We start from the raw sequence: 20,237 nt of genomic DNA, 5'->3' as shown, positions 1-20,237 counted from the left end.
CCTCTTCTTTATCTCTCTCTCACTCTCACTGTTTCTTTCTTTCTCTGTTCTTCCTCTTTATTTGCACAATTTCCTCCGTCATGTTTTTCTACATTTGAGGCCTCTGTCTCAATCCCAACACGTGCTTTCTGCCTGCGTACGATAAAAACTATTGCTGGAGATAAATCCCATCTGACCTCTAACTTCTCCCAGCATATCTCTCTCTCTCTCTCTCTATCTCTCTCTCTCTCTCTCTCTCTCTCTCTCTCTCTCTCTCTTCCCTCTCTCCTCAATCTAGCCCCACTCTCTCCAGCTCTGCTCTGAGGTAGGAGGGAAGTGGGTCTGCAAATTTAATGGAACAGCATGGATTATTTAGACTGACTAAAACCTCCCTTGTAGTGTCAAACGGTGGGTTGTGGGATGACATTATACCCTTACATTATCTCCATCTCTCTTTTAACCCCCTCACTCTCGCTCTCGGTCCCTCCCTCTCTCCCGGGCTATCTGCTCCTCTTATCTGCTTTAGATTCTCACCAGAGTATATTCACATGTAGCTGAAAGCCGACAGTGTTGTACAGTACTTGTTATTTCACACAGACGCGTCGGACACTCTCCTGTTTTTTTCCTACAACTCCGCCTTGATGCAGACAAGCAAAGTACACTAAATCTCTGTCTGGCAGTCACCCGCGCACACATTCGATCGCTCGCTGCTAAAACTTCTGGCTTCGCTTCTTTTCCTGGCCTGCAGGACAGAACACAGGACCCTGCGAGACGCGAAGGTCACCTGAAAGTCAAGTCCAAGTCCGGGAACACTTGCCTTTTTTCGTACTTATGGTCACGACCTTCAGTTCCAGTTTGACTAGTCGCTGTTCTGACTGCACTACTAACATCACCATAAACATGACCTTCGCCCTCTTTAACACCGCCGCGAGGAACGAGCCTCAAAAACAACAGCAGCGTAACAGCGACACCATGTTCTCCGCAGGCACCAGTGAGTGTTTTCACCTCACAGGGCGAAACTAAACTGAACTGGTAGCTTATGACAGACTCCTGACCAAGTGGACGAAGTACATTAACCACATGAACCCTGGTGTCCCTAGCTATTCTGGGCATGTCATATAATAGGCAAGCATTCGGCCAAAATAGTCAAACATTTGCCGAAAATAGGCACACCTTCGGTGAAAATAGTAGATCTACAAGCTTGCAACGTGAACTTGTGGATCGGAAGAGATTTGGTGTACAGGAAATAAAGGGACCCTGGCCAACAAAGTATATTGAGTTTTTAGTGGTTAAGAAATAATACACATGCTTATATTCACCCAGCGATAAATTAACCCATTAAGACCGGGAACGCATATGTGTCATTGAATAGCCAAAGAAATCTAAAAATGACACAGATGTGTTCCCGGTCTTAATGGGTTAAGAGTGAAAATGCATTAGAATGTTACCAGCAGGGCCACATGTTGTGATGTAGCCAGTCTGTACATGTGTTTGAGGGGGTGGGTCATCATGTATGGCGGCATACGTCCCTGCATGCTGGAGGCCAGTATCTCCAGGAGACACACAGGATGCACGACAAAATCAGGGGGAAAAACTGGGGGGTGTTAAGCAAATATTTGGAGAGTTTATTTGAAATGGCAAACAAACAGCATGCGGAGCCTCCATGTCGGCCAATAAAACGACTCATAAACATCAGTGTCCCACATCACTTTTCGGTCGTGGAATCCTAAACATAAGTCTTAACAGACCAGAGGAGGTGGAAGCGTTTATCTGATGCAGGAGGTCATGTTTCGAGCGGAAACCTCTCTCTGGCGCCTCGCTGTACCGAACTGTCGAGCGGCCAAGAGAAGTTATTGTAAAGATGAGCAGTTTGATACCTAGATGTGCAAGAAGCATAATATCGCTGTTATGATAATAATAATAATACATCAGACTTATATAGCGCTTTTCTTAGTACCCAAAGTCGCTTTACAAAACAGCTTAAAAACAATTTTATTAGGAGCAAAAAAATTAAAACGTTAAAAGGCTAAAAACAATAAGCTAAGACTAAGAAGAAGAAAGCGAGATTTGGTTTGGGTTAGGCAGGGAAAGCAAGTCTGAAAAGTTTGATGAAAGCTGTTATCTTTGCATTTATTTTTCATAAAATAAATGCTCTATTTTATACTTCATCGTTACGACAGCGTCGCTCAAAAGTAGTGGAATTAACCGACCTACAACCGCACAACAAAGAATTTGGAAGATTTTCGCCTATATTAATGACATGCCCAAAATAGGGATGCCAGATTGGAAGTGCGTAGCGGTTTCTGCCCGTCAGCGACGATAAGCAACAAGCTCTGCCAACAATGCTAAGCAGGTAAAGAAAGGAAATGGATGCCAATTGCCCAATTTGTAATTGACCACTTAAACACTAGTCGATTATGTTACAGTTAAACACACATAAACGCAGCTAAGTTCTCCTTTAGCTCACAGCTTCTCTTTTTCTTTCTGCAACGTGACCTCAAAACATTCCTTGAAACAATCCCGACACCCATAGCTTGAAGTGGTCAGGCACAATTTGAAGCCGGCGGAGTGTGTATCCGGTGTCGACCCCCGGCCGCGAGTCCTCCCCGCGTTAGTCGTTGGCCGTTGAGCCGAAGCCAGCAGCATCTCGCCGCGCTTCTATAAAAACCACCCAGAAACCAAAACATACATATAAAAAGTCAGCGCGAGACACAGCTGTGACAGAAAGTGATTAACCCATTAAAGACGGGAACGCATCTCTGCCATTTTAAGATTTCTTTGGCTATTCAAAAATAGCAGATATACAAGCTCATAGCGTGGCACCGAGTGCCGCGCTATGAGCTTGTAGATCTGCTATTTTTGAAAAATCTTGAAAATGTGTGCAATATATTTATCTTTAGAGCGAACAATCTTTAACTCGTAACTCAAATCTTTGCTTCTGGGGGATTCTACAAATGTCTGCATAACAGTTTTTTTTACGTATGTTGCTATAATATCAGTGGTTTTCACACTTTTTCATGTCAAGGACCCCCAAAATTATATGTATTTGGCCGCGGACCCCCATCTCAAAATATTTAGTTCCACAGACCCCCAGAAGCAAAGATTTTGGTTATAAATGTTCGCTTTAAAAACGATATGTATTCAAAGATTTGCACTCATTTTCACTATTTTTTCAAAAATAGAAGCTACAAGCTCATAGCGTGGCACTCGGTGCCGCTGTACTAGGAGCTTGTAGTATATCTGCTATTTTTGAATAGCCAAAGAAATTTTAAAAATCACACAGATGCTTCCCCGGTCTTAAAGGGTTAAGAATCAACGTGAGGCGTCTTACCGCTGGCCCTGCCCCTCCCTGTCCGTATGGGCTATTGTGTAACAGTAACACAGCACGGATGCGTCATAAACCATCGCCGCAAGTCCTGTCCCACAGCTCCCCGAGCGTCCCAGCTCCTCTCTCTCGCTCTGTCTCTTCTCCCCGGCTCAGTGCAAGCAAGCGGTTGGTGTGCGCGCCCATGATTTATGTGCTTTAATGAGATTTCAATACTGAACAAACAATAAAAATTTATGGACATCATAGTCTTGGAGGCCTACAGCTCTCGGGCTCGTGTTACGCCCTTTTTTTTCCTCCTCTTTTGCTTTTTCTTAACCGGGGCCGGTAAACTGATCTGCAGCTGGCCCCAGGAGCCTGCGGAATGTATGCAAAGAGGTTTTTTGTGTTGGGGGGGAAATCTTAGCAGATGCAGAGAGAGAAAAGTGAGAGAAGTCTGTTATCAGGGGCATTAAAGAAATGGCGACCCCGCTTGCTCTGTAACTCCCAAAATCAACTTTATCGTAAGAAAGCGCATGCTGTGCCTGTTGAAGGTGGCCTCTGGCTGACTGAGGATCAGGGCCTGCCGAGACATTTTTATTTGTCCCTTCGCCATCGCTCTTTTCAGCTTCATAAACTCACATCTAAATAAAGACAAAAGAACGAATGGCCTACATGTGGAATTCCCTCAAAAGCTAAAGTATGTGCAAGAATCTTGTAATGTAATGTAGCCTGACAGCGCGTCGCGGGTTCGAGTCCCGAGCCCGACGGCCTTTGCTGCATGTTACTCCCCATCTCTCTCTCCCCATTTGCTGTGAGCCTACTGTCCTATCAATAAAGCCCCCAAAAAATGTTTTGTTAAAGAATCTTATGGACTAGTTCTTGATGCGTGAGTGAGCGACTGGCCAGCCAGCCAGCCAGCCAGCCAAACCGGCATCGAGCACATTGATTAATTGATTAGAGTGTTTGTGGTCAACTCAATTATACGAGCTCCACTCAGTTGACAAGAATGATGAATCTGGCCTTACGTTCCATCACATGGAACCCTCTCTGAAGTTTATACGCCGTACTTTGGCTCAGCACTCTCCCTTCTCTTGACAGAAAGTCAAATCTGCATTCCTTTTTTAAGAGGAGGCAGTTCACTTCCTGTTTTGCGTTTTGTGTCCCGCACCAAAGGAAACTTCACTGACTTTGGACCTGATCACATCAAACATGCCATTTCATTTATGCCCGGTGGCACAAAATGAATCTCAGGTCATCGTTTGCAACCTCAACATTTCGCAGTAAAATAAATGATCTCCTCACATTAGAACAATGAATGATATTTAGGTTCGAACTTGGAAAAGTTTTCCCTTAAAGCCTTAAGCCAATTTTACTTCCTGTTTTTTCATCCTAATTTTGTCAAGTACAATTGGGTTTTGAACGTACATTACGCCTCTGAGGCAAACAAGTAGCCTACTGCAGGTCGATTCTGACAAATGCAATGGAAACTGAAAGTGAGCACAGCAACATCCTAGAGCAGAATTTGGAGAGATAACTCTTCTCCACCTTGAAAATAAAACAAAAATCTAATCCAAATGGTAAAGCCTAGATTTGACATAAACATATTAACATATTGTATGTCACCTTTAGCCAAATACCTCCAAGAAGAGGAAATGTAATAGTTGAACTGTGTTGAACAAAATTCACGTGACACTGTCAAAATTACAGACCGATTGACCGACCTACGTGTACCTACCTACAGTACCTTTATTGATGCAGGTGTCATACTGTACTGTAACACTGCAGTAAGCATGAAAAACTGGACAGAAATACTGTAATCTACTGGAGCGCTGCTTTAAAGTGACAAAATCACACTGTTGCATTTCAGTTATTTATTACATTGTTTATTTGTTGCATTTCATCATTTATTGATGGTTATCATAGTCTGTGATCATCAATATTTACCATGCAACCCATATTTACATCTACAGTATCTGTTGCGGCCTTCCTCAGGTTCTTACCATTTGCCTATCCTCTCTCTAGTTTGATGTAATAATCGTCACTACGTCAAACTACATTTTGTGAAGTCAAGAGCACTACAGTATATTGCCATAAACACATCGAACAATGTCACAATGTTGGCAGTTTTTTTCCCTCCATACATTGCAATACATTTAGATCCTGATTATCTCCATCATGCTTTAACAGTCATCCTTACTCAACCAAATTTTAGAACAAAATAGTTCGAAATCCACATAAAAATATGCATTTGAATATTCATATACATTATAGTCACCCCCTGTATTCTTTCATTTTGTTGGGGCAACGCCTGAGCTCCGTGACGCCCAGACCCCACAGTTCTTTACCCACCCACGTAATGTTTGCAGTCGCCTCGAATAACGCCACGTTCAAGTGATAGCCATACGACAACTGCGAGTGTTATGGGTTGCCGGTGTATACTCTCAGTTGGGCTGCAACACATGGACGAAATGCAGGAGAAGAAAAACAAAACAAACCCAAAGTCTCTCTTCTCGTCATCCCCGCCCCAGAGAGAGACAGTGGGCAGAGGAAGGAGGGATAACCATAGTAGAGGTGCAGAGTGAGTCACAAAGAACGAATGCATGCGTGTCGGTGGAAAGTACAAAGGTAAACGGGTATGGAGAAGGAAACCGGGATGAGGTGTTTGCAGGTGCACCGAACAGGGAGATGAGCCGGTTGCAGGGAGAAAGAGAGAGAGAGAGAGAGAGAGAGAGAGAGAGAGAGAGAGAGAGAGAGAGAGAGAGAGATAGAGAGAGAGAGAGAGGGATGACGGTGATAAAAGGAAGAAGAGAGAGGGGGGGGGGGAGGGCGCTGGCAGGCAACCGGGCCTGGGGAGTGAGGTGTGAATGTATGGTACAGAAAAAGCCACCCATACATCATCTCAGCGCGACCAGCACAGAATGCTGCTGCTCGCTTCAAAAACGCTGCCGGGGAAAACAACAACAAGAGCGAGAGAGAGAGAGAGAGAAAAAAACAAGTTATAGACAATTCCAAAAAGAGTTGCAAGCAAGGTATTCTCCCTTTGCTTCTCTTTATCATTCTCTCTCTCTCTCTCGCTCTCTCTCTCGCTCTACCTCGCTGTTGCTCTCTGAATACCCTCCCTCTCTCTCTACCTCGCTTGCACTCAAAACCTCCCTATCCTTTTCTCTCCATCTTGAAGAGAGAGAAATCTCTCTTCAACACACACTCTTCACACTACCCTTTCTCTCTCTCTCTTTCTCTCCCTCCCTCCCTCTCTCCCTCTCTCTCTTCCAGTCTTCTTGGGGAGATGGTAGTCCCAGTCTCGGCGGCTGCTGGCCAGGGTTGTTAGCCGCCAAATAAAAAATGGATGAACTTGTTGAGCCCCGGTGCACTGCATTCCTTTGCCTCTTTCCAAGCTTATTAAAAAAGGGGTGGACTGACATGGAGTGCAGGTTTTGCGTAGACCAGGCCGTTCAATTCAAGCCCAGTCAATTCCCCTTTCTCTCTCTCTTTCTACTGTTTTCAGAGAATGCGAGCATAAACAGAATTGCCGTATAGTACGGTTTCGAGGAAATGTCTATAATTTGTTGGTTTGTTGGTTCGTTTGTTCTCGTGTGAACGTACACTGTAAAATCCTCAATGTTCATTGAACTCTTAATCTGTCATTATGATCCTCGGACAAAACCGTAAAAAAAACGTTGGGAAAATGTGTATTGTTTGATGACACAGGGATTGATCCTCTGCCTCAAAGTGATATTAAAATGCATTTATAAATTGTTGCTGTCGGGCAGAAAATGTCTCCAAAGCTGTTCCTTTTTTATTATTATGCGATGCGTTGTGAGCTTGTAGATCTGCTATTTTCACTACTTTCGTGCGACACTCTTGTATGATGACTTGGGCATTCATTTACGAAACAACATAAGTTGAAATATGGAGATATTAGGTTTCTGCCCGACAGCGACCAAATGTATGAACGCGTGGGGATTGTGAACAAACACATTGGACAGAGAGGACAAATGAACAGGAGTGTCTTAAACATAATTTTGTAATCATTTTTCCCTAATCCAGACTTCTTTGTGGGGCTTAGAAAAATGTGTCTGCACAAATATTACTTCTGTGTCATTTTCATGTGGTTATTAACTATAGCTTTCAAGTAATTACATAGCAGTTTTTTGCTTAATGGACCCCTCTGTGAAACTGGGGCATTGTAGCATTAAGCTACCTATGTATGGTACACACTGGTGTCGCGTGTGTGTCTGTGTGTCTGTGCACTCGCGCACAAATGCGTGCGTGTGTGTATACATGCCCCTAAGTATTGTTTTTCTTCTGGGAATTACATGATGGTGGAGGCTTTTTAAAGTAAATAACATGCAATTAAAGGACTGTATTTTTCCAAATCCCCCCTCCCACCCCCCTGAGTGTGCCTGTGTGTGTGTGAGTGTGTGTGTGCGTGCCCGTGCCCGTGCGCACGCGCTATATCTGTGCATGTGCACTAACTGCAAACCTCTGGAATAGCGAAGTGCTTGCCACTGCTACTGTGCTGTGTGTGTGTGTGTGTGTGTGTGTGTGTGTGTGTGTGTGTGTGTGTGTGTGTGTGTGTGTGTGTGTGTGTGTGTGTGTGTGTGTGTGTGTGTGTGTGTGTGTGTGTGTGTGTGTGTGTGTGTGCGTGCGTGCGTGCGTGCGTGCGTGCGTGCGTGCGTGCGTGCGTGTGAGTGTGTGTGAGGGAGTGTTTGAAAAATCTCATTTAGCTTGAACAGCCCCGCGGGGGCAATAGGCAGAACATACATGGTGGGATCAAATCTCTCCTGCAAACAGGTCAAACCATTATCCCCTTTAGTGCAGCATGAACCTGATCTGATCGTTAGCCATTGTTTTTTGGGGGGGTAAAAGCACAGCGATTTTTCATCTTATTTTGTCCCATCTGCGCTGTTCACTTGACTCGAACATGGGCAGTTTCTATGCTAGCCTGTGTGCGTGCGTGTGTGCGTGTGCGAGTGACTGCACTTGTGTGTGTGTCGCATTGAGTGAGCGAGCTCATTTACAAAAAGTCTGCATTGACGCGCGCGTGCGTTCGTGTTCGTGTGCACTTTGCATGTGTGCGCGTGTCAAATATACCGCCATACGTATGTGCAGGTGTCGCTAACACTGAAGTGTGTGTGTGTGTGTGTGCGCGCGCGCGTGTTAAAACCAAAATAAGTTGTGGGTGCAGGTGCATGTTGCAGAGCCAATACTCAAAGCTACACTCTGTAACTTTCATGTTCCTACGGGGGGATTGCATCCCGGGTCCTACCGGGTACTGTACATCCGCTGACATGTCTACCACTGAGCCATTAGAGCCTGCCTGCCTACTCAGGGCAATGCAGTCATTGAATATGGACTTTCAGGCAGTACCACTTGTCAACCACTAGTGGTCCCACCAGACCACAGCATGTAAATGTCTCAATAGAAAAGCAGGCAGACCAAATACAACCACCGCAGTGATGTTAGTTATACTGTATTAACATACTAGATCGGTCAAAATAGCCCTTTATTCACGAAAGAAAGTTACATTGTGTAATAGTGTACCTTTAACCGCTTGAACCCCAGCATCCATATTCTGGGGGGAACATTAGCCAAAAATAGTTAGATCTACAAGCTGACAACGTGTGTAGATCTGCTATTTTTGGCAGAGGGATTAGAGGGGGGGAAAAGCGGTCCAAGTGCACAGCCAACTCAGGTCCAGTTTACTAACCAGAGTTTAAGTGTGTGTGTGTGTGTGTGTGTGTGTGTGTGTGTGTGTGTGTGTGTGTGCGTGCGTGTGTGTGCTCTTTTGCAATAAAACATTTATTTGTATTAGTTTGTGATCATAAGGCAGCGTGTTAGCAAGCCCCCCCCCCCCCCCTCTCCTCAGCGCTGCTGTGCCCATCACTCAAACCATTTGTGAACACATTGATCCCTCGCTCCTCCCTCTCTCTCTCTCTCTCTCTCCCCCCCTCTCTCTCTCTCTCTCTCTCTCTCTCTCTCTCTCTCTCTCTCTCTCTCTCTCTCTCTGTCTCTCTCTCTCTCTCTGTGTATATTCCCAGGGTTTGGAGGGAGGAGAGTCAGAATGGCTGCAGACAGCCATTGATTTTTATTTTATTGGTGTACTTGTGGAAAGAGGAGGGCTATGGGGAGGAGGGCCGACTCCACAGCCAACTTTGTTTTCATAGGTGCCGTGTGTGTGTGTGTGTGTGTGTGTGTGTGTGTGTGTGTGTGTGTGTGTGTGTGTGTGTGTGTGTGTGTGTGTGTGTGTGTGTGTGTGTGTGTGTGTGTGTGTGTGTGTGTGTGTGTGTGTGTGTGTGTGTGTACATATGAGTGTGTGTGTGTGTGTGTGTGAGTCAATGTCTGTTTGGAGGTGGAGTGGAGGTGGGGCCTGCCTGTCTTTCTGTCTGTCTGAGGCTGCCGTGCGTGTGTGTGCGTATGTCTCCGATCAGACCAGTCACCTCTGAGAGCCATCAAAAGGTGTTATGTGCACGTGTGTTGAGTGTGTCTGTTTGTTTTCATAGGTGCCTTGTGTGTGTGTGTGTGTGTGTGTGTGTGTGTGTGTGTGTGTGTGTGTGTGTGTGCGCTTGTATTACTATACTTGTGAGGACCAATTGTCCCCACAACTGTAGTAGAATATGAGAAATAGACATTGTCAGGACCACTATGTCCTGGTCCTCACAAGACTACTGGTTGTTTTGTGGTTAAAAAAACATTTTTCGGGTTAGCCTTACAATTAGGAAAAGATTCAGGTTGGGGTTAGGATTAGACATTTTGGGCCATTTCCGGCTACTTTCAGCTATTTTCAATGCCATCCTAACATTTCGATGTCCTCACAAGTGTAGTAATAGAAACGTGTGTGTGTGTGTGTATGCGTGTGCCTGTGCGTCACCGAAAGAACCGGGAAATCTGGGCCACTGATGGTGCCGGACCCCTGCCACATGCACACACACACACACACACACACACACACACACACACACACACACACACACACACACACACACACACACACACACACACGTACACGTACACGTACACACACAGACACAGACACACACACAGACACACACACACACACACACACACACAGACACACACACACACACACACACACACACACACACACACACACACACACACACACACGGTTGAGGTGCATCCCGGTGCTCATTAGAGCTGGTAATAAGGCTGTGCTGCTGGAAGAGGAGAAAAAACACTCAGAGAGAGAGAGAGAGAGAGAGAGAGAGGGAGAGGGGGGGAAGGAAGAAAAAAAACGGTAGATTTTAAATTTTAATAACACTGGTACGATTTTGTAAATCTTTCCTGACAGAAAAGTCCTCATTATTTTCATCTGCCTCCAAGGAGCCAGTCTCTCTCTCTCTCTCTCTCTCTCTCTCTCTCTCTCTCTCTCTCTCTCTCTCTCTCTCTCTCCCCCGACCGACCGACCTCTCTCGCTCTCCCTCTCTCTCCCCTTGTGTTTATTTGTTTGCCTCTCTCTCGTGGTCTCTCTCTCATCCACCTCTTTCCCTTGCTTTTACTGTCTTTCTCTGTCTACCCATCTCTCTCTCTATCTCTCTTTCTGACTCTCTGCTCCTCTCTTTCTCACCCCACCTTTCACTCTCTCCCTCCTTGTCTCTCACTTCCTCCCTCTTCTTCTCTCTCCCCTGTACTCTCTCTCTCCTCCCTCCTCCTCCTGTGTCTCGTTCTCTTCTCTTTCTCTCTCTCTCTTTTCACTCTCCCTCTTCTTGACCCTCATCCTCTCCCCTCTGTCTCTTTTTTTACAGTACCTCCATCCTTCCATTTGTTTCACTATTCTTTGTTTTCCACTTTCCCGCTCTCCATCTCTCTCTCTCTCTCATCTTTCTAGCTCCATCTCTCTCTGTCTTTCTCTCTCTCTCTCTCTCTCTCTCTCTCTCTCTCTCTCTCTCTCACAGTGTACCTATAGCAGCGTTGCTGTTTTTAGCGGTGCCAGCCGCTCTACTCTTGACTATGTCCGTCCGTATGTCCGTTTGTCCGTTTGTCCGTTTGTCCGTTTGTCCGTTTGTCCGTTATGTCCGTTTGAGCACGGGCTTTAAACAGCTATAACTCCAGTTCGCAGCATGCCAGCAAGTCCAAATTTGGTATGTGGACTTACACCACCAATTGGGACGAGCATTGATTGCTGAAGCCCCGCCCCGCCCTATTATAGCGCCACCAGGAGGCCACTGGCTTTAAACAGCGCTTTACACAGCTATAACTCCAGTTCGCAGCATGCCAGCAAGTCCCAATTTGGTATGTGGACTTACACCACCAATAGGGACGAGCATTAATTGCTGAAGCCCCGCCCCGCCCTATTATAGCGCCACCAGGAGGCCACTCATCAAAGGCACCGCTTCCTTCACACAGGGTGGGATTTTTTATTTCTCTTTGAGTAAGCTGTTTGCTGACTGGCTTTCCCGGACGTTGAAGGAATATCACGAGCCAATAGGAAGGCTTGCCAGGCAGTATCCTACCCTCCCATTGGCCGTTACCTCACATACATACAGTACTCTACCTTGTCAGTCTGTCTGTCAGTCTACACATTTGCTTCAGAAGTTTCACAGACCACCAGATGTAAAAAATGGATGAGAATGAGAGTAGGGCATTAAGCAATAAGCTTTTATTATAGCACACACTGTGTGTGTGTGTGTGTGTGTGTGTGTGTGTGTGTGTGTGTGTGTGTGTGTGTGTGTGTGTGTGTGTGTGTGTGTGTGTGTGTGTGTGTGTGTGTGTGTGTGTGTGTGTGTGTGTGTGTGTGTGTGTGTGTATGCGGGCACATTTGTGTTGTACGTGTACACGTTGCATAAGAGAACACTCACACACCTGGGCGGGCCTGGCGCGGTTTACACTCACTTGCATATTCACACGCATGCACAGGCGCATGTGTGCGCACACACACACACACACACACACACACACACACACACACACACACACACACACTCCATCCCAACCCATCCCTTCTGCCCTGTGTTAAGTGTCAAAGCCAGCAGACTGATGTGGTTTGATAGGTGCTGTTCTGTCTGGACATGTGTCAGGACAGGACGGACGGACGACACCATCTTCCTCACTCTCCCAACCATAGCGTTTTGGGATAAAGGGGAAGGGGGGGGGGTAAGACGTCATATATGTTGGTGGAAAAAAAGGGGGGGGGGTATAGGAAGGAACTTTTAAGCTGTGCTTTTAAGCTGTGCATGTTACCTAAGGAACTCCGCATTGAGCTTGTTTGATTGCTAGCGTGCAGCGTGCCCCCCCTCCTCCACATCTGTGCTAACATTTCACCTCAAGACCAAAAACATACATTTGGTGCCTCCCCGAATACCTAAACTTACAAAAATAGTACATTATGAATTAACCACTTAAGCACTTTTTTAAAAAATAGTGAAATTAGCCGACCTACAAGCTTACAACGGGTTCGCATCGCGATGTGAGCTTCCTGATTGGCTTTTTTCGGGAATTTTCTCATTTATTATGACAATTTCTAAAATGATTTAGAAAATAATGTTGGGGGGAAAAAAAATATTTTTTTCATTTTTGCAAATCTTTTGAAATAATATTAAAACATTTTTTGTTGGAAATGTAAAAAAAAAAGGATATATTTACTCATGACCCATAAAAATGGGTCCGTGGCACAATAATGGGTCCCTATACTCTTTGTCTGGGAAACACTGCTGTACGCTGCTACATCAAAAATGCTCCATGGAAAACTAGACCAATCTTCTCCCAGCATCCACTCGCTGCAAAACCAACTTCCTAGTTGTGTTGTTACAACCCACACCTCCCCAAGGACCTTTCATTGCCCCGCCTGCTCTCCTCCAAGGCTGTAAAACAAACTAATTTAACTACCCAGACCTAATGCACGTGCACACACACACACACACACACACACACACGCACGCTCCCGCACACACACACGCACGCGCGCGTGCGCACACACACACACACACACACACACACACACACACACCAAAACAACTTAGGGAAGCACTGTCTACAGGGCATTGGGCTTCAGATAAATAATGATAAATAATGAATGGCAATTAATAGAGAGAGATGAGGCCTTGCTCGGCTTGCTGTGATGAGTCCCCAGGGCCAGCCTATCAGCATCCACTTCTAATATCCTTCTAACACAGAGGTATGGGCAGTGTTGCCACATGTACCATAATTATCCTGTTTGTACGGTCATTTTACCCTCCGTACGATCATCAATAATGCCGAAAAGGCCCAAATGTACGATAAATAAATAATTACAAAAAGGTGCATTCATTTAATAAATTCCCTGACTGCTGATGCGGGATCTGGTTTGGCTTTTCACAATAAGTCAGTAAATCAGTAAATCTGACCCTCGATATGTTCTTAGAGGCGTTAAAAATACTGCTCGCGTCTTTCTAGTCCAGTTCCAGGCTTTCATGTAGTTCCAGAAAGTTGCCTGCTTTCACATGCGTATGTGGTGCATTTTTTTCAAGTAGGCGTCTCAAACTATGTTGTTTCTTACAGTAGATGCTCTGTTTTTGTGAAATTACATGTTTACACTTGTATTTATCTTTTTTTTGGCTGTGTACGATAGTCTCTTCTTTAAAATACGATAATTCTAAGCCTCTTGTACGAGAATTTAACATTTCCCATCTGGCAACAGATGAGAACTGAGTTCATGGCATTCATTCACACTGTTTTGAGCTGGAGACGGTCACAAATAACCTAAAACCCCCAAAACCTATGTAAGCTCACAACAATGTCCTGATGCATTGTGAGGTTGTATTTCTGCTATTTTTGAAAATCTAGGCTTATAATGACATGGCCAAAATAGGTACACCAGGTTGAAGGTGGTTAAAGGCCCATACCAGCATCAATACAGTACATGTCATTGTCACAGCTTCGGACATATATCATACATAAACATGCATAGACCATTTCAGCCCAATTCCAATGGCTTTTATTTATTTTATATTTTATTGTTATATATATTTTGGACATTTTGCCTGACATTTTGTCTGAACTTACCTGAATAGCATGGTTAATAAGTCACAAAACTTAATGAAAAAACAATGATATTCATTGTGTTGGATTACCGATCTCAAGCAATTCTCTGCAAGTTGATCTTCATAGCGTACGTAAATGAACGGAATCCAATGGCTTCCTTGAAAATCGTGCTATGCTTTATAAAATGGTCTGTAGTAATGTCCACGTATAGTGTGAGTCGTAGTCAGTGGGCTAAACATTCCAGACCACCGCTATGGTCCTTTTAAGGTTGTTTTAACATGACATGACACAAGCTGACATGACCTTGTGTGAGCCTCCTGTGTAATTTGTTTACTGCTTAGTATGTGGCTATGGGAACCCTGTGTGTGTGTGTGTGTGCGTGCGTGTGCGTGCCCTGGAGTAGAACCAGTAGGTTAAGCAATAAAACACATCACAATACTACAAATTGCTGTCTTTGTTGATTTAACGTGAATCACAGTTATTTTAACGTGAATCACAGTTATTTTAATAACCGTATCACCCTTCTACACCATTGTAGAGAAGCTATGCTATAATAATTCTTTCTGAAAGGGCAAGCATGTGATCATGGTTATTGGTGACAGTCATAGCTTTTAGCAGCTGCCCTTTCAACTCGTCTTCGATACTGTATCACCGTTTCATCTTTCCAAAGATGTTTATTTTTGTTATTTTAGCCGCCTCTGAACAGTTCAGCGGGGGGGCTGGAACAGAGGACGACACGTGACGCATCGGGTCATGAGCCGGATCCCGGACCCCCTGCGGCCCGTCACAGACACGCAAAACGCTACTCCAGCCCGTTGACATTTTGTGTCATTTTGTCAATAAAGGCGTTCACACTGGGGTTAAATACAAGGCCTGCGGATTTGAGTGAAAGCCGCACAAATTGAGATGAACTCGCGTCAGCAACCTCCCGCGATTTAAAAAACAAAAAGACAAAACAAGACAAAGCGCGCCAGCTCAAGTCGTCAGACTTCTCGTAAGTGTTAGTGTTTACGTTCGTACCTCTGAAAGTGTACGAATGTAACCAAATGGACCCTGAAAAGGGAATGTACTGCACAACTCACAGAGTGTGTACAAATGCCACGGGTGTCCATATGGTTACATTTCGTACACACTCAGAGTTAAATGAACTGAGGATTCTACTGCGTAGCTGAACAGGGAAAGTGAGCACCAGGGATGGTTTCGGCTTGGTCTTGGTGGCTGAGGCTGTGGAGGGGGAGGGAGGGGCGGGGGGGGGGGGGGGTCTGGGTGCTTACGGATGGTAGCAGGGTGAGTGAGCAGCCAGCCAGCACATCCCCCCCCCCCCCCCCCTCCGCTACCTCCCCCCAGCCCGTTAACCCCACCCTCCACTACACTACGCTGGCCGGTGATAAATGGCCACACCATGGCAGCTATTCATCTCCTGCTTAGGGGAGTGGACACTGCCCCCACAGCACCCCTGCACCCCTCCACATGTCAGCAAATGTGATAATTCTGTCATTTGTCAGGAGCAACGGAGAGAGCTCGAAGTGTGTGTGTGTGTGTGTGTGTGTGTGTGTGTGTGCTGAACGGGATACACTCTGGAGACTTTGGGAACACGCACACAGTCACGCACACATGCGATCGGAGGCAAAGCGTGTTGCGCACACACACGCGGCGCTCCCCGATGAGACCGATGTCACATTTGTCTCGTGTCCAAACTTCCTCTCCTCTCTCCCCTCCGCTTTAATCTCCTTTCTTCTCTTCTTTTCTCCTCTCCTCTTATCTCTCCTCCTCTCCTGTCTTTTCCTCTCCTCCTCCTCCTCCTCTCACTCCTCCTCTTAACGTTATTCCCCTCTCGACGTTTGTGCTATTTTCTTTTTCGTTTGTCACAGTGGGGAAAAGTGAAAGTGAGGCATTTTATGGTAAATTCCATCAGTAATTCAGTGACTTTATTAGCACCAGGAAGCTACTGAGACGCGCTTTCCACTTTATTGTGAAAATAAAGTTTTTAGAGCTTGCCTGCTGTGTGTTTGTGTGCGTGCGCGAGCGCGCGTGTGTTTTATGCGCGCGGCTTCAGAAAATGTGGCTTGCTGCTTAGAAATTGTGTGTGTGTGTGTGTGTGTGTGTTGTGTGCGCGTGCGCAGGCCTCATGGTAGCTATTAAACATGATAAGTCTCTGGTTGGCTGCTGCACATAAACATATGAATGTTTTGGGTTTGTTTTACATTGCTCTGTAGGCTTCCATGTGAGCACAGTGAACCCTGTCTAACCCTCTCTCTCTCTCTCTCTCTCTCTCTCTCTCTCTCTCTCTCTCCCTCCCCCCATCTCCCTTCTTCCTCCCTTATCTCTCTCCCTCTCTCTCTCTCTCTTTCCTTGGTTCTCTCTCTCTCTCCAACTGTCTCTCTCCCTCTGTCTGCCTCTCTTTCTATCTCTTACCCTCTCCGTCCCTCTGGTTCTCTTTCTCTCTCTCTATCTCTCTCTCTGTCTCTCTCTCTCTCTCTTTACAGGGTCATTCAGAATCGTGTGCTGGTCTTCATCCTCGGAGCCATCATCCTCGTCACCATCATTTTGTCCCTCTATTTCAATCTGCGAGGCCACTGATCTCCTCCTGGACTCACACACGCGCACACACACACACACACACACACACACACACACACACACACACACACACGCGCGTCCCCCCGACACACATACAAACACATACATTTGTGATTAATAGCGACAAAAGCGTTTCTGGGCTGTAATTAGGACAAATGGTCCCCATGAATCACTGTTTCCAAAGTCTGACAGGGGGCCCTTTTTTCATTCTGCCTCTCGTCTCCTCTGTTTTTCTCATTTTACCTCCCTTCCTTTATTCTGTCTTTCATTCACCTCTTTCTTCCTCAGTTCTTAATGTCTGCTTTCTTTTTCTTTCTTTTTTTTTACTCCTAACCCTCTTTCTTTCTGTTCTCTCTATTTTCTGTCAATCTGTCCTCTCTCTCTCTTACTCTCTCTCTCTCCCTCTCTTGTCCAGGGACAACAGGAGAGGTGTGTTTTATGATAGTTGGTATTATTCCCAGTGAGCCGGCAGCCCATTCCCTCCCACAGTCTGTGGAAAGTCTTTTTACTGGTCCGGGCGCTTTCAGATTATGTAGTTTTTTTTTTAATAAGAATGGGCTTTTAGCAGGTCATGTAAGGTGTTTACAGTTGTGCATGTGTGTGTGTGTGTGTGTGAGAGAGAGAGAGACGGCGTGTGTCTGTACATGCATGTATTATGTGTGTCAGTAAACAAGACAAAAACATCCCAGGGCCTCAAAGTAGAACAAAACAAATTCAGGTTTCAAAGTTGGGGTCAATTCCTTCTTTATGTGTTTGACGATGGAGTGTTTGGTTTCTCAGTTTCAGTTCGATGTCTTTGGAAGACATTTTGGAGTTAGGGACAAAAAAAAAAACTATTCATGTGGATCTTGGGATCCACATGGGAATGGTGTGGCTTGCCAGCTTGGGCAAGAGTTCAGCCTGATCAGATCCCCATTGGCTTCCATTATAAAATTAAATATTTCAAAATGTATAATGCAGCATGTGAAAATTAGCGCAGGTACTACTACAGTGTAGTGTACATAAATACATTTGCTGCTGATCGGTCCAGCAGTTTGCGAGATTAGCTACAGACACACAGACCGACCGACTCTCTTATAGACGTTAAGCCTCCTGCAGAGCCACCCCGTAAACCAGGGGTTCTCAAAGTGGGGTCCAGGTACCCTCAGGGTGCCTCGAGGGGGTTCCAAATGGACCCGTCCCGTACAGGTCTGTAACATGGAGAGTATACGAATGGAACCAAATGGACCCTTGGGGGTAATTTTTTTTCCAAGGTTCCATTCGTAGTCGTACACTCTCAGTCATGTGGGTCTTTGAAATTAAAACGTTTGCGGAACCATTGTCGCAAACATTTCACCGGCTGAAAGAGAATTGGCCCCAACCCTGTGAGACTGAGTACATGACTATGAGAAAGACACAGAGATGTAAATGCTGTACATGTCACAAAGCCCTCCACTCTCCACTGAAATCCTCTCCAATGAAAAAATTAATTGATTGTCTGAACAGCCCAGAGATTTAATAACCAGATTTGGTACAACGCTACTCCAACTCCCACATAACACAAATTCACCTCAACTACCGTTTCCACGGACTATTTTAATTTAGCTGTCATTGTAGAAAATGTATTTCTGTTCGATATATATACTGTATGTACCAACAGTCAAAATGACAATATATGTATAATATTTGTTTTTTTCTTTGCTTATCATCTGTGATTCTGTTACTATTTATTTATAAATACGTTGATGGATAAACAAACCCTTCATTAAAAGTTTTTGTGCTAGAAGTGCATATTTTATGACGTCTGAAGCAATTCTTAAAGAGCATTAGGTTCTTTCTGTCTGTGTCTACTTGAATTAAGCATTTCTTTCTATCAGCTGTTTGGTTTTTTTGTCTTTTCCTGTCCAATTTATTCATTCCCAATTCCCTATACAGTATACGGTGTAATCCTTGTCACAGACAACCCCTACTCATTGGTCTTGAGGAGGGTGAAGACAACCACATGTCTCCTCTGATACACATGGAGTCACCCGCCAGACCTGAGGGGGTTCCAGGGGGTCCCCAGCGAAATTGTTTAATAGGCTATATATAGTATCAAAATAAGTTTAACCACTTTAACAGAATTTTGTACTGAGGCTATTCGACTTGCAAGCTCACAGCTTGAGCTGAGTTCCAATAGCATAAAGTGAAGTACATTTTCGAGTGTAAAATTGTTTACAGTGGTTACTAATGAAAAAGATAAGTGGTGGTGTTCTTACTTTGTTTTGTTTTCATCAATTAGACTCAACAAAATCTAAACATACAGTATACATTTAATGATGAAAACTTTTGAGTTTGTAAAGTACTAGTTCTTTACACTTGAATATTTCAATATGGAAGTTGATATTACAGTTCCCACCAATGCTGTGAGATTTACAGTGATGATTTCATTTAAGCATGGTTTAGGTGAGCTGCCTGTTGATTTGATTTTTCATCGCCTGAAAGGTGCACCTTCAACACCAAGGACCAAGACAACGATTGTGAATGTCCAGAGCCAAACACCTGGATACACCCACAAGCCGAAAACCCTTGGACACTTCCGGTCTGTTATTGGTTGTCTATGTCAGTCTACTGTGCCAACAACAAGATAATACTGCCACTTTCATCAACAAGTTTAGCGTAATGTGAGCTAACGATGGAACAAAGGGGTCAGGGAAGAAAAGGCCACAAAATAAGAATTGCTTTTTATTTCCATAACTACTCAACATCATACAGTAGCTAACATCTGACCACTAGGTCTTTTTGGTTTGGTATCCAGGAAACGGCTCATAAGTTAATAAGTGTAATATCTATAACAGTGTGTCAGGTTTTGTAGTGTTATTGGCAGAATCCACTTTGTTCCTTTGTGTAATAAAAGTGTGACTTTGACACCTGTTTAGCCTTGCTATTTAACTCAATGGGGTTGCTGAATCATAATTGGTTTAATCTGCAGAGCAACTGTTGAAGTTATCTCACCAATATTTTGAGTTATATATCAAGGTAAGGAAACGACGCGCAAAGGTTTTGCATGAGGTACATGTATTTGTGTCAAAACTACCAAAGTTTGCTTTAAGACATGACATGAATGTATAGCCTACTCCACTGACTTGCCACTTGGGACTTGGGGACCCAGATAGATCATTGTTTAAATTGTAGTCCCTGATTCTTGACTAATTAGTGAAATTTATAACAAAACCTTTATTTCTATACCCTTTAATATAGACATGTGCTTTACAAAAGAGATGAAAACAATCTGAAAACGTTTAAAGGAAGAAAACAAGAACAACTTACAACAGCAATCTTAGTTAAATAGGCTATAACATGTTTACTAGAAAATTACAGCCGAAATCTGCAGGATCCCCATAAACACTTTTGCCTGATTTATAGGCCACCA

General features: G+C 44.6%; 1 protein-coding gene across 2 annotated transcripts in view; it reads left to right on the top strand.

Moving 5' to 3' along the window:
- Nucleotides 1-18,623, top strand: part of vti1a (vesicle transport through interaction with t-SNAREs 1A) — a 185,151-nt gene extending 166,528 nt beyond the window's left edge. For both annotated transcript variants that reach the window (XM_084078710.1, XM_084078711.1), the window contains exon 8: nucleotides 16,753-18,623. In XM_084078710.1, coding sequence (XP_083934836.1) covers nucleotides 16,753-16,846 — 94 coding nt within the window. In that variant the 3' untranslated portion in view covers nucleotides 16,847-18,623. The remainder of the gene's footprint in view (nucleotides 1-16,752) is intronic.
- Nucleotides 18,624-20,237: the final 1,614 nt, after the last annotated feature.

This window comes from Gymnoscopelus microlampas, assembly GCF_963454915.1.
Source record: "Gymnoscopelus microlampas genome assembly, chromosome: 14".
In the NCBI taxonomy this organism is placed as follows: Eukaryota; Metazoa; Chordata; class Actinopteri; order Myctophiformes; family Myctophidae; genus Gymnoscopelus; species Gymnoscopelus microlampas.
This window is presented reverse-complemented; position numbering and strand designations above follow the sequence as displayed.